The 13,397-nt window shown below is 41.2% G+C and overlaps 1 protein-coding gene across 1 annotated transcript in view; it reads left to right on the forward strand.

Moving 5' to 3' along the window:
- LOC124171257 (histone-lysine N-methyltransferase PRDM16-like) overlaps positions 1–11,773 on the forward strand; it is a 221,477-nt gene extending 209,704 nt beyond the window's left edge. Inside the window, exon 6 of the mRNA XM_046550399.1 lies at positions 7,359–11,773. Within this exon, the coding sequence (XP_046406355.1) occupies positions 7,359–9,381 (2,023 nt within the window). The 3' untranslated portion in view covers positions 9,382–11,773. The remainder of the gene's footprint in view (positions 1–7,358) is intronic.
- The last annotated feature ends 1,624 nt before the right edge of the window (positions 11,774–13,397 follow it).

The raw sequence follows: 13,397 nt of genomic DNA on the forward strand, positions 1-13,397 counted from the left end.
AATACAACAATAACAATTTAAATATGACATACTATAGATGAAATCTGTGGATGTTAACAATTCTACAAGCACATGAGATGCACAAGCAACAAATATCAATGACAATAACAACATGAGAGATATCAATGACAACATGAGAGATGAGCAGCCTTTGGGTAATAAAAGAATATAAAGAATAAAGATATTTATTCCACTGCCCCAAAATATTACTACATGTACATACATAACCAGTGAAATAGACACCCCTTAAGACATGTCTTGAATAGGGGTTGCCATTACATAAAATATGGCAATGCTCGGCAGTACATTCTTGTAACCTTTAAACAAAACAAAAGAGGCTCTTCTATGAGTCTTTCATAGACACATTTGTCCATGTGTGCATAAACAATCTTTAGAGCATACAAAATACAATTAGAATAAAGTAATAAGAAAATTAACATGAAATAAATTTATAATAAATTTGGTAACAAAATAGGTTGAAGCAACTAAACGAACAGATTATTTAATTGTCTGAAATAAAAATTCAATATTTTTATTACTAAACAACCAGTCTCTCAGTTTTTTTACAAATTCATATTTGCTATTACAACCTTGTAATCTTTGCCAAAGATTCACATACAATTTTGGTGCTAAATAATTAAAGAAATTTTTATAAGTTTCAAGTTTTGGTGTAGGAATATAAGTAATTTCGTGGAATCTTAAAGTTTTTGTGCAGGGACAAGGTTTATTTTTATGTCCACCACGATTGTAAAAAATTCTTAATGTTTTATATACAAACAAATGTCGAACTGGGAGGATTTTTAACCTTACATACAGTGGGAAGGATGATTCATTCCTGGAGGTTCTTAAGATCACCCTTAGGATTTTATTTTGAATAATTTTAATTGGTTTAACATTAGAGTGATAAGTGCCTCCCCAACAAGATATTCCATATTGAATTCTTGAATTTACCAGAGCAAAATACACCGTCCTCAAAATGGAAACTGGGCATTTATATGTGAGAAGATAAAATTTTCTCAAGGAAATAATCAGCTCAGATTTCAATTTGTTAATGTGCATTTTCCAGTTACAATGGTTATCTAATATTAAACCGAGGTACTTTATATGATTTACATGATCAATTTTTATGCAATTGTTACAAGCTCTACCAGCTCTACCTTTTGAAGTCAAGCAATGAGAACATCTATAGAAAACGTCATCCGATGGCACCAGTGTACTTTTCAAGCCAAACAACATAAACTTTGACTTTACACTCAGAACAAAATTATTACACAAGAACCAATAATTAATTCTATTCAAATCATTTTGCATTTGTAATATAACATCGGAAACATTAAATGACGAATAACATAATGCCGTATCATCGGCAAAAGAAGTAAGTTTTCCATGAAATGCCCCGTTGCAAAAATTATTGACATATATTAAAAACAAAATTGGTCCCAAGACGGAACCTTGAGGGACACCACATGTGAGGGACACCTCCTCACTAGTACAATCGTTAATTATTACCCTTTGTGACCTTCCCAACAGGTAACTCCTGAACCAATCGTTTGCAACGCCTCTAATTCCAGCCTCCGACAGTCTTGATAGCAATATCTCGTGATTAACAGAGTCAAAGGCTTTTGTTATATCAATGAATAAACCACCAGTCTTATTATTTCTGTTTAAGCTCTCATATAGATCAGAGCAGAATTCCAATAGGGCGTCCTCAGTAGATTTGCTTTTCAGAAAACCGAATTGCGCTTCACTGAAATAATTATTTTTTTGTAAAAAACTTAATAATCTAGATTTAATTATTTTTTCCAGAATTTTAGAAAAAACCGGAAGAAGAGAAATAGGACGATACTGCTTAATATCCTTTCGATCTCCATTTTTAAAAATTGGTACAATAAGTGCGCATTTTAGTTTCTCAGGAAACACGCCCTGCTGCAGGCTTAAATTAACAATATAAGTTAAGATGGGTGCCACGTTTTCGTTAATAGCCTTAACAGTATTGGTGGAAATGTTATCTAACCCCTTAGACTTATTGGAATTTAAATTTTTGATTATATTCTGCACCTCTTCAATAGAAGTCGGAGCAAAGAAGATAGAGTGCTGAGAGCAGTTTTTAGGAAACCAACTATTATAATCAGGAGGAAGAGTATAATTTACTGCATTGATACGGGCCGTATTTTGCTCTATGATCTGATTGAAAAATTTGCTAAACTCATTAGCAATACCTTGCGAATCCGTTATTAGTTCACCTTTTTCCAAGGATTTGATATTTTCAACATTATTTCTCAACGATTTTGCACCTATAATATCATCCACGACTCTCCATTGCTTGGCTATATTGTTACGATTGGCTTCAAAAGATCGCAAGAAATAATTTTCTTTCCTTTTGCGAATATCAGCATCTAATCTCTTTTTATAGGATTTGTAGTAATGGACCAATTTATCATTATACTGTTGTTTCTTCATTTTTTTATATAAGAAATTTCTTTTCGAAATACGTGCACAAAGATCATTAGTTATCCACGGTTTGATTTCTTTATGATTCTTTTTTAGTTTAAATTTTACAGTGGAAGTATTAATATGAAAAGTGAGTTGATGAAGAAATATCTCGTAAGCTAATGAAGCATCGTTTTGACGGTATACGGCCGACCAATCTGTGTCTTGCAGTAGACTATTGAGAGTGTTAAAGTCGATTTTAGATGAGATTGTTTCGTGTTTACTCGAAAAAAGTTTAAGGTTTATTTCCATGGAACAAATTGTTAAGTGATGGTCAGTAAGTCCCAGATCAAACGCGTCGCAGTGCATAGGGAAATTATCTCTTGATCGAGCAAAAATATGATCAATACAAGATTCACTAGCAGAAGTTATTCTAGTTGGAGTATTTATCATTTGTTCCATCCCATGACTAGCCATTAAAATTAAATAATCATATGCCAATCCTGCCTGCTGTAAAATACATAAGTTCATGTCACCGATGATTAATAAATTCTTTTCCGTCGACCTGTCTAATAAGATCTTCAGCTCTTCTAAAAATATTGTGACACGCTGGGCAAGCAGTCTATAAACGGCAACTAAGGTCAATTTCATTTTTGGATCAATATCAATAGTAAGAGAAGCAACATCAGCACTCGTGAAATGAGTCCATTTATTAGAACAATGAGAAATATTTTCCATGATATAGATTATCACTCCACCAGCTCTGTAGGAATTATTGCAAGAAGCAACAGATATATATCCCGGGAGGTGGAAGGCATTTACTTCACTGTCACCTACCCAAATTTCGGAGAGTATTATCACGTGTGGTTTGACATCCAAATTTTGAAGTTCGATTGTAAAACTATCGAAATTAGCCCGAAGACTTCTTATATTTTGATGCACTACAATGAATTCATTATCATGTTTTACTAAAAAATCATTGAATGCATAGCCAACGCTGGAATCAAGCATATTTAACATAAAAAGAGGATTTACTACTGAATGTAACATGTGTGCCCTTGAACATCCTGTGCTTTAAGATTAAATCAAAGAATAACAGACGGCGGGCAAGAAGCGGGCATACAAAATTATAACCCATCAAAGTATAAATCAAACCTTGACAATAGTAAGACAATGAGCATAAAAAACAGAAATCTGAGTTCTGGCTAACGAAAATTGATTTCGCAACAATATAATTACAATAAATCATCAGAAGAATTAATACGTAACACAGGATCATTATCATTTTTGCGCAGTAAAATTTTTCCATTGCGTATCCATAGGTATTTATAGCCATTTGTCTTTTTGTACTCACGCGCTGTCGCAAAGAGCTTCTTCCTTCCTGGAGATAAGCTGTCATTAATGTAAACAGGTGCGTCGAGCTTCAAACCCATATGGCGGGTTGAAAAATTCCTCTTCAACCTTCTCTTCCTCATTAGTTCTTCTTTGTCAAATTTGCGAACAAATTTGACCACAATGCCCGGCACTCTATTTGGGTCACCTCTATTCCCCATCCGATGACATGAGTCAATAAACTCACTTGATATAGGGAAGTCAAGGGCAACCCCAACTTTTTGTACTACGTCAAGGACATTTTCATTTGTCTCTTGAGGTATTCCAAAAATTTCAATGACGTTAGCACGAGCACTTTGTTCATTGTCCTCCAAACGACTTTCTAGTAAGGAAACACGATTTTTCAGCATCGTATTTTCTGCACTTAACCTGTCAATAATTTCCAGGTATTGATTAATTCTCGCATACTGATCCTCTAGTAATTTTTTGTTATCGTCAAATTTTTTGTTATCGTAATAGGAGACAGATTCCATTACTTCAGTAAACACTCCACACTTATAGACAAAGAGGGTGACCCAATTTTCCTTGAGGAAGATGTATCTTGCAACAGCTCTGGGACAGGGAAAATAATGCTAATCCTGAAACCATAGACCATAACAACACTTCACTAGAAATAAGCATGCAAGTTTGGAAATCATTTCATGGAAGATAATAATTTAATTATGAAAGGAGAAGGACATTATTTCGTAGGAAGTAGTTCATGATGAGTACCCATTAACATAAGATATCTTGGCAGAGGAGTCTTAAAATGAAAGGTTATTAGAAGTTAATATCCATCACTTATGCGAAAGAAAGTATTCCAAAAGTAGACATCGATAAAAGTGATGAATATTTTATACCAATGTGTAGAAATTAAGTTCTTACTTCAAAATGAAAGAGAAATTTTTAAGAAATGTAAACATTGTAGAACACCTAATGAATTATGCTCAATTGATGACAATTAAACAGTTGAAATAGCAAATTAAATACATAACCAACAAAATGATTAGCATTAAACAAACCAAAGCGCAGCAGTAGTGATTCATGAGTAGTTTGAACACTAGAAAAACTGCAAATACAATGAAAAACATTGAAATATAAGGAATACAAGACACCATGAAATGTTGAAAACATGAGAAAACGTCAGCTAATCACAGGTTGAAATCAAAATGGAATAATGAAGGAAACAAATTACTCACATTTTCATCACCAAATACATTTCATACCCATGCAATTTAGCAATAACGAAGATCATTGACACTCATATCCTTCATCGAGCACATTCCAAAATCGTAAGGGACGCTGTAAGCAATAAAAAAGTCAGCAGTTAACACTAATAACTATCATTAAGCCTTAATATCACCTTTGTTTACAGCGAAATTCAGTATGGCAGCCCCCAGTTCATTACTGCCCAGAAAAACAGGCTACGCCAGTGCCTCTGCCTCTATGTTGGGTAGGCCGTTGGACCACTGGGGCTCCGGAAAAATCAAAACAAAGGAGGTTTTCTATACGATATATCGCAGTTATGTCGCCCCCTTGACTGCGGGGCGCAGCCCGAGTTTTCGGACTAGCCCTAGCCGGTTGACTGTCCCAGTCCGTCGCTGCGGAAGGGATCAAATTGCGGGCTCCCTATATATTTGGGAGAGCAAGAAGATTCGGGGCTTTTTTTGGGATTCGCCCGTTGTGGCATGCTGTGCCCTCTCACCTCAAAGCCGCTCCGGGGCTGCCTCGCCGCCAGATTCGCCAAACTAAGTAAGCTTGGGAGCCCTTTCTTTTCCACTTTCCAAATTATTCCCTTCACCCCTTCTCCTTTTTTCCGTGTGCCGTGGTCGTTTTTTTTTGGCAGGGTTTTTTGTTTGTCTTAAGTTCATTTTATGGGAATAAATTGCATTTTTTAAACGTATTACTGCCTGCTTACTGCCACCACCTTCACCCAAAGTTCACCACTTCCATTTGCCATTTGATATTTTCACATGTTGCTTTTTCATTATTATTTGATTTTGTCTTGATGACATTTTGCTGAACATGAAAACCGTAGTTCTTCCATTTGGTCACGTTTTTCACTAAACGATAATCCTGACTACTTTACTTTACTGTAACTTTCAGATATTCTAAAGTTACGGTTACTGATGCATCTAGTTGCGGTAAACGATAACCAAACATTGGAAAACCGGCCTTAAACCAATGCTCCTTGAAGATATTGCAGATTGAAGATATCTTAGGTGAAAAGTTGATTCTCTAATAAATACCACAGTCAATAAGTTACAAATAATAACTGACCTGAGGCAAAAGCGTTATTGTCTCAGTGAGCGCTCTATTATTTCTACAACAGGTACAACAGGTTGTTTGGTTGAGTACAGCTGCGCCTTTTCCTCACTTGAGTACTGAAACACACAATGAAAGCAATGGGTTCGGCTTTCACTTGGAGAAAATTCATGCTGAATAAAGATAAACAACCTTTGTAAATTTCCACAGAATATTTTATTGGTACGATGCGTTTTGACGTAAAGGCTTCATTCTCGAGTAATTTGTTGGAATTTAGCAAAGATTTTTTATCTTTAGACCAATATCTTGCTTATCCCTGACCAATGCCTGTGCAATAGGGCGGATCGGAAAAATCGATTTTTTTCAAATCCATCTGGCCCAACGAAAAAAAGTTGTGGGACCGATCAAAAATAAGGCCTGAAAATTTTGAGACCTCTAGGTGAACCCCTGACCCTCGCTCAAATGCGATTTAGGGGAGAGGGTCAAAATTCTAAAAATGTAATACATATTTATGTTCATTCCCTATAGATTTTGCCGAGTTACTGCCCTTATAGGGCAACTATTTCGTGCATTTTGACGTATCTGCCACCGTTTAGCCACAAAATGCCTAATTTGAGTCCGCGTCCGCGAAGAAAATATTACAACGCCCACGCAGCGTCGCGGATTTTTGATGCTATTTTCCCATACAAGAATTGAGGATGTTAACTCAACGCTCTCTGGCGATTCTCTTTGAAACCATCCTCTACTTGATATTAAAAACTAGTTGCAACAATTACTGTACAAAATATTCTATTTATTTTAACATGAAAGTTATTGATATGAAATAAAATTACTGAGGATCCGCAATAAACAAAAACAAAACGAATGTAATGGTAACCTTTAAAAAAAATTGCCTAATTTTTAAGCGCATGGGAGGAGCACGTGCCCCCCTCTAAATCTGCCTATGAATGGTACCATGGTAAATGAATTGTGGATTGAAACTGGCTTAAGGTGCAATTGCACTCTATAACGCTGATAAACATGCGCAAGTTGGTGCTCAATGCTCGAGCAAGTTTTCTGCGATCCTAGTATCATCTAGTATGCAAGGTCTTATGCTAGATCTTGTGTTGAGTAAACCTGGATTTAGTTGTAATGGTACTCAAATGACACAGATCAGACGCAGAGTGCTTGCGACTATCTAGATTTTGTACTATACCAAGTTCCTTGTGACACTGGGTTAAGGTGCTATGGCACTTCAATGACTCAGATAAACATCAAGAAGCATTTACGAGTATCTTTTCCCTTCTCCTCAGGTTGGACCACCACCTCATCAGCGTGCACAAGTACGTGGCCAACAAGTTCCCGTGCGGTTTCTGCGAGCACGGCTACTGCTGGCGACCGAACCGCGACCGGCACCGTTCCTCCGCGCACGGCATCTTCCCCGAGGGTGACGACCTGCTCGCGTACGCCGCCGCACCCGCACTCCGCCGCTACGTCTGCGAGAACTGCGGCAAGGTGTTCAGTGACGCCTCCAACTTGCAACGCCACATTCGCACGCACCACGCGGGCGCCCGCTCCCACGCCTGCGCTGAGTGCGGCAAGACGTTCGCCACGGCATCCGGCCTCAAGCAACACGCCCACATCCACTCGAGCGTGAAGCCGTTCCGCTGCGAGGTGTGCCTCAAAGCGTACACGCAGTTCTCCAACCTATGCCGCCACAAGCGGATGCACGCCAACTGCCGCACCCGGGTGCAGTGCCAGAGCTGCCGCCAGGGCTTCAGCTCGCTTAACTCGCTCGCCAAGCACAAGCGCTTCTGCGAGGTCAGCGCCGAGGAGCCGGAGCCGGAGCGCGGCGCCGCGCCGCCAGACGCAGCCGCCGCGCCGCCCGCCACCACCGCCGCTGAGCCGCCCGCGGCCATGAACAACCCAGCGCCCAACGCGTCCCTGCTGCTCTACCCTCCGCGCCCCTTCCCCGCCTTCCCTATGTTCCCCGCGCCCCCCCACTACGCCAACCCCTTTCTCGCCTCTACACTACTCTTCGCCAAGGCGCGCGACGCCGCCGCCGAGCCCGACGCTGCCGCCGCCATGGCGTCGTACCCGCTTCTGCCGCCCGCGCCGCCGCCGCCACGCCGCGCCAACGGCGACCCCGCCGATGAGGAATGGGAGCGCAAGGACGGCGGGCCGCCCTCGCCGCCCGAAGACGAAGGGCCGCGTGACCTATCGGCGCGGGCCTCGCCGTGCGGCCCGCCGGCCGAATTGCCGCTGGACCTGCGTGTGGCCAAGCGGCGGTGGTCAGCCGGCGAAAAGGGCGGCGCCGCGCCGCCGCCAAAGGAGGACGCCGCGCCGCCCAGCGCCGCCGCGCCCGGAGACAAGCTCAAGGAGGCGCCGCCGATGGCGTACCCGCGCCCCATCCACCCCATTTTCCTCGAGGCCATGTACCGCCTGGAGCGGCCCGCGCAGGCCGTCTATTCCTCCTATAGTGTTGACGAAAGACTCCTGCCCCAGTCGTATGGGCCGCACCGCGGCGTGGCCTTCCCATTCCTCGGGCCCCGGCCCTACGACCTCCTCCGCCCCCCCGCCCTACCCAACTTCGGTAAGCCGTACCACGAGGTACTAGGCGGCGCAGCGGCGGCGGCGGGCGGCGCGCCTGGAGGAGGGGGCGGCGGAGGCGGCGGCGGAGGCAAGAGCCGCGGCGACCGCTACTCGTGCCGGTTCTGCGGCAAAGTGTTTCCGCGCTCGGCCAACCTCACGCGGCACCTCCGCACCCACACGGGCGAGCAGCCTTATAAGTGCAAGTACTGCGAGCGCTCTTTCTCAATCTCATCGAATCTGCAGCGGCACGTGCGCAACATCCACAACAAGGAGAAGCCGTTCAAGTGCCCGCTGTGCGACCGCTGTTTCGGACAGCAGACCAACTTGGACCGCCACCTCAAGAAGCACGAGTCGGGCGAGGAAGAGGGGGGGCCGAGTGCGGACGGGCCGCACCCGCCTCCCTCGCCCGACAGCCCCGACAGCAACGAGGACGCCTACTTCGACGAGATTCGCTCGTTTATGGGCAAGGTGACGTACGGCGGCGACTCGCCGCTCATGCCCTCACCACTACCCACGCCCAATCACCTCAGCGTGACGGCGGCCGCCTCTGCGCCGCCCCCGCCGCCTCCCCCGCCGCCTCCCGCCGTCATGTACGCGCAGCCGCCCTACCCGGAGGACCCGGAGTCGGAGCTGAGCGGTGACGAGGCTGCATACGAGGTGCAGGCGAGTCCGGGCAAAGCGAGGCCCGAGGACGTGTCGTCTCCACCGCCAGCGCCCGCCGAGCCCATCCATGTGGGCAGTTAGGAATGGCCACGTGGTGGCTACGCGGCGACAGTGATGCCACCTGCGCCACGATGACTTCGAGAGGAAGGCTCAAACTTTCACCCAGTTGCACTAGTTTTAAACCAATTGGTTATTGATTTTAGGCAATTTTGATGGATATTCAGACATTTTAATAGAAGTCCTTAGCACACGTTATACAAAATATTAAAATCAGTATTAAAAAAACTCAAAATATCGGCCAATCGAACAACAGCTGGATAAGAGGGATCATTTTTTTCGTGATAAGATCTTCATTACTGAGTGCTCTTAAATCATGAAATATTTTTGTGCATTATTCTGGAAATTTATCACCATATCGAGTGCTAATGTATTGTGGAGACTGAAGGACCATAGTGTGAGCGTGTAAAGGGATCGTAAGCCAGTCAAGTTCTGAGATTGTTTTCAAAGTGGCCAACTGAGGTTAGCATCATATAGTGACTAATTTGGTTGAAATTGACGAGACTAGATCTACTTCATGAAATCAAATAAGAGAGAGCAACCATTAGTGCTGGAAAATACTCAAATTATGATGTAGGCATTCTCAAATTAAATGAATTCCTACTGGAAGTAGTAAGTTGACTAAAAGTGGCCATGGTGCTTCGGGGTTGAATAACGTTCAAATGATCTCATCCAGGTGCACTTCGCTCTCATAAGGATTGATAACTTTCTATGTATTTAAAAACTGAAAATGAAAGGTAACCTGTCTAACTATTGGCACCTTTTGTTGAATGTGTTTTCTCAACAAGGAAGTGGTCTTGTATTTGTCACATACTATATACACCAGAGTAAGTTGAAGGTCATTACATTGTCACCAACCTTCACTTTGGATGTACCAACCTAGTGAGTGGTGAGCAGAACAATAGTGCAGCTCTCTTACTTATCAACCATTTAGTTTTGAACTGTCTTCCGCGTTTTCTTCTGAGTGAAAAGTCAATACTGCCTCAAATGAAAAGAAATTACTTCAGGTAAAATTCTCTCATCAATATTTATGCAGTCCAAAGGCAGTAGTTTGTTTCAATATCATTTTAAACTACCTATTAATAGCTTTTCTTGGTTCAAAATCATGCACAATTTTGTACTCAACTCCAACAATATAATACTGCAAGACACAATTTAACCATACTTATGATGGGATCCAGACACCCAGTGTAATCATATATGGCTCTCCTATCTCAGAACTGCATTTAAAGCAGTTATTCCAATTAACTTTTACTGCATTATAGAATATTGTTTTCAGAGAAAGTTCACCACTTGCTTAGAATGCATCCACTATCAAATGTAATTGAGCCCTGCATATTGATTCTAATATGTGTTAGCAATGGAATGTTCATTGAGTGCTCTAAGAGCCTTAATTGGCCAAGTGCAATGCAATTACAACTTATTATATTTTTAAAATTATTAAAATTAAGAGTACATAAATTCAAAAAGACCAACCCTTATAAATTGTAAGATGCACCATTTAAAATCATTTTCCTGCTTTTCAACTCTACACACAGTGAAGAAATCTCTTGGAAGAAAATTTTGGAGTTATTTTTTAGGGAAGCTATGTTACAAAAGACAAAATGTTTTTGAATCAATGTAATGGGGGCAAAGCAAAAAATTTTTTTCTTATGTACATATTTGCTGCGGATCTCTCAACTGTACTTTTCACCTGCAACATGATTTTTTTCAGCTATTCATGCAAATACTTCAAAGTCAAACACCTTGAAATTCACGTTTGATCATTTTATAATCATTCACAAGAGCTCCATGAATCAAATAATTTACTGAATAGTTTTATGGAGTGACAAGACTTAATTCAGTATATGCTGAACTGAACCGGGAAAGTCGCAATTGAGTCAAACTTTTCTACAAGTGATTTATTAGGGAAATACTTATTTTTGCAAGTGAAATACATTACGAAATGCATGGGATGACAATGCATCTTATGACATCTTGCATGTTTTCATTCCAAGCATAGCAATGCATTAAGTTCTAAATAAAGTCCTCTTGTGTCTTTATTCCTAAATGATTCTTGTATAAATTCTAAGGGAATGTTAAAAGAATCCTAATATTAACCTCACAAACTTGCAATTTTGAACATTTCCATCCATTTTTATAAAAGATTGTGCATTGTAAAGGTGTAAATATTTTCCCTCTCATGCGTGCTCCCACCGCTATGTTGTTTCATAATTAGCAGCACCAAAGGAGGGCACGGATTATTTCCTTTTAATATGTATAAATTGGATTGTAAACTAAGTACTAGGATGTTATTGCTTATAAAATAGCTACGCTATGACATTTTCCAATGTGCATGACGCAGTTTGTTCGTGAATTTCAAATATGTGTTTGTTCCTTGCTTAAAAACGTGAATATTAAAGACAATACCAAAATATTTCAACTTTCTCCCATTTTCCTAACCTCTTCAGCATTTAAGTTTCACTCAGAAGCATGCTGTTTGATAGTATCGGTATTAGTATCGGTATCAATAGTATTGATAGAGGTGAATATGGTCGGAATAAGAGCTGTGATGGGAAAGCCTTCATTTTTTGTAAAAAAAACAGGAATCATGTTTATCATTTGAAAATATTTAGGTGAAAATTTCATAATTGGACAAATATCTTGGATTATGAAAAATGCCATTTTCCCATAAGCATTGTAATCATTTTGTCTTTCTCTGTCAGGTCAGCATGTCAGGTATGAGAAAGAATTGCTGGGATTACATGCCAAAGAGCCATGATATCTACCCTGTTAGCTAATCAGGATATCCGACTCCCTTAGTCCAGGCTTCACAATCTTGGTAAAATGGACCAGAGTGTATGTTGTAGCCACTACATCTCACTGGGATGCCTATATAATGGTGGCCAAAGCACAGAATGAAGTATACTATGATCAAGGCCTGATCCAGGATTTATTCCTGAGGGAGGACACAAGGGCCTATCAGGCAAACCCTCCACTCATATTTGAGATTAAAAACAGCATACAACAATTATTGTACGGAATATTCTCTTTATTTTAATATGAAGGTTATTAATATGAAGTTAAATGATTGAGACTCCATAATGCACAGAACAAAATGAGTGTAATGATAACTGTATTAAAAATTTTGTATATTTTGGTAGCTTCTAGGGGGGGATGCACGTGCCCCCATGTGCATCCCCCCATCCAATCCTATGACTTAAATCCACCTATGACTATGACATTTAGGTGCCTGTTGGAATGATTGAGTAATTATCGTCTTTTGCATGATTGCGATAATGCGCTCAGCCAAAAAGCCACAGCAGACTGGAGGTTCAACTTTGTGTGAGTAATTGGAAATGTTTCTTGTCATTGGACAATGGCTCAGGAGTGCCGACAGGGGATTTTCTTGGGGCAGAGTTCAACATTAAAAAAGTTTTTTTAGGGGCTCATAAAATATATTTTGGTGGGAGAGACATGAATGATCAAAGGGAAGATATTTTGATAGATTACAAGGTAGAGCACCTGGAAAAAATTGGGAGATCCTGTTTTGAATCCTAGTCAAGGGACCTCTTAGGCCCCACTTTCTCAATAGATCCAAATTATCAGCATATTGTTTTAACAAGATCCTTAAAATAATTTTTGCTACCAGTTTCAAATGAAATACTCGCTATCGAGTACATATTTTCCCATGAACTATAGATAGATAGATAGATTGGATGATGCGGTGGGGGATCAGCTCCCAGGGCAGTTAGACCTGTAGGTCCATTGTGCTAACCACCGATAATGGATCACCCATGGAGGCCTATGTCCTTAGCGAAGGACAAAAGGTCCCTAATGGGAAGATCTTTTACCTCCTTAGGCTCTATAAAAGGTGAGCCCAGGTGTCTATATCGAGTCCTCATGATTTCGGGGCACTCGCATGTTAGAAGGGTGGTTGTTTCTTCTCCTGTCTCACACCATCTACACCTATCTGAGTCTGTTACCCCCAGCAGGCGTTTATGTCTCATTACATGATAGTGGCCCGTAAGCAGGCCTACTACCGTTCGCAATTGACTTCT

Source organism: Ischnura elegans, chromosome X (genome assembly GCF_921293095.1).
Source record: "Ischnura elegans chromosome X, ioIscEleg1.1, whole genome shotgun sequence".
In the NCBI taxonomy this organism is placed as follows: domain Eukaryota; kingdom Metazoa; phylum Arthropoda; class Insecta; order Odonata; family Coenagrionidae; genus Ischnura; species Ischnura elegans.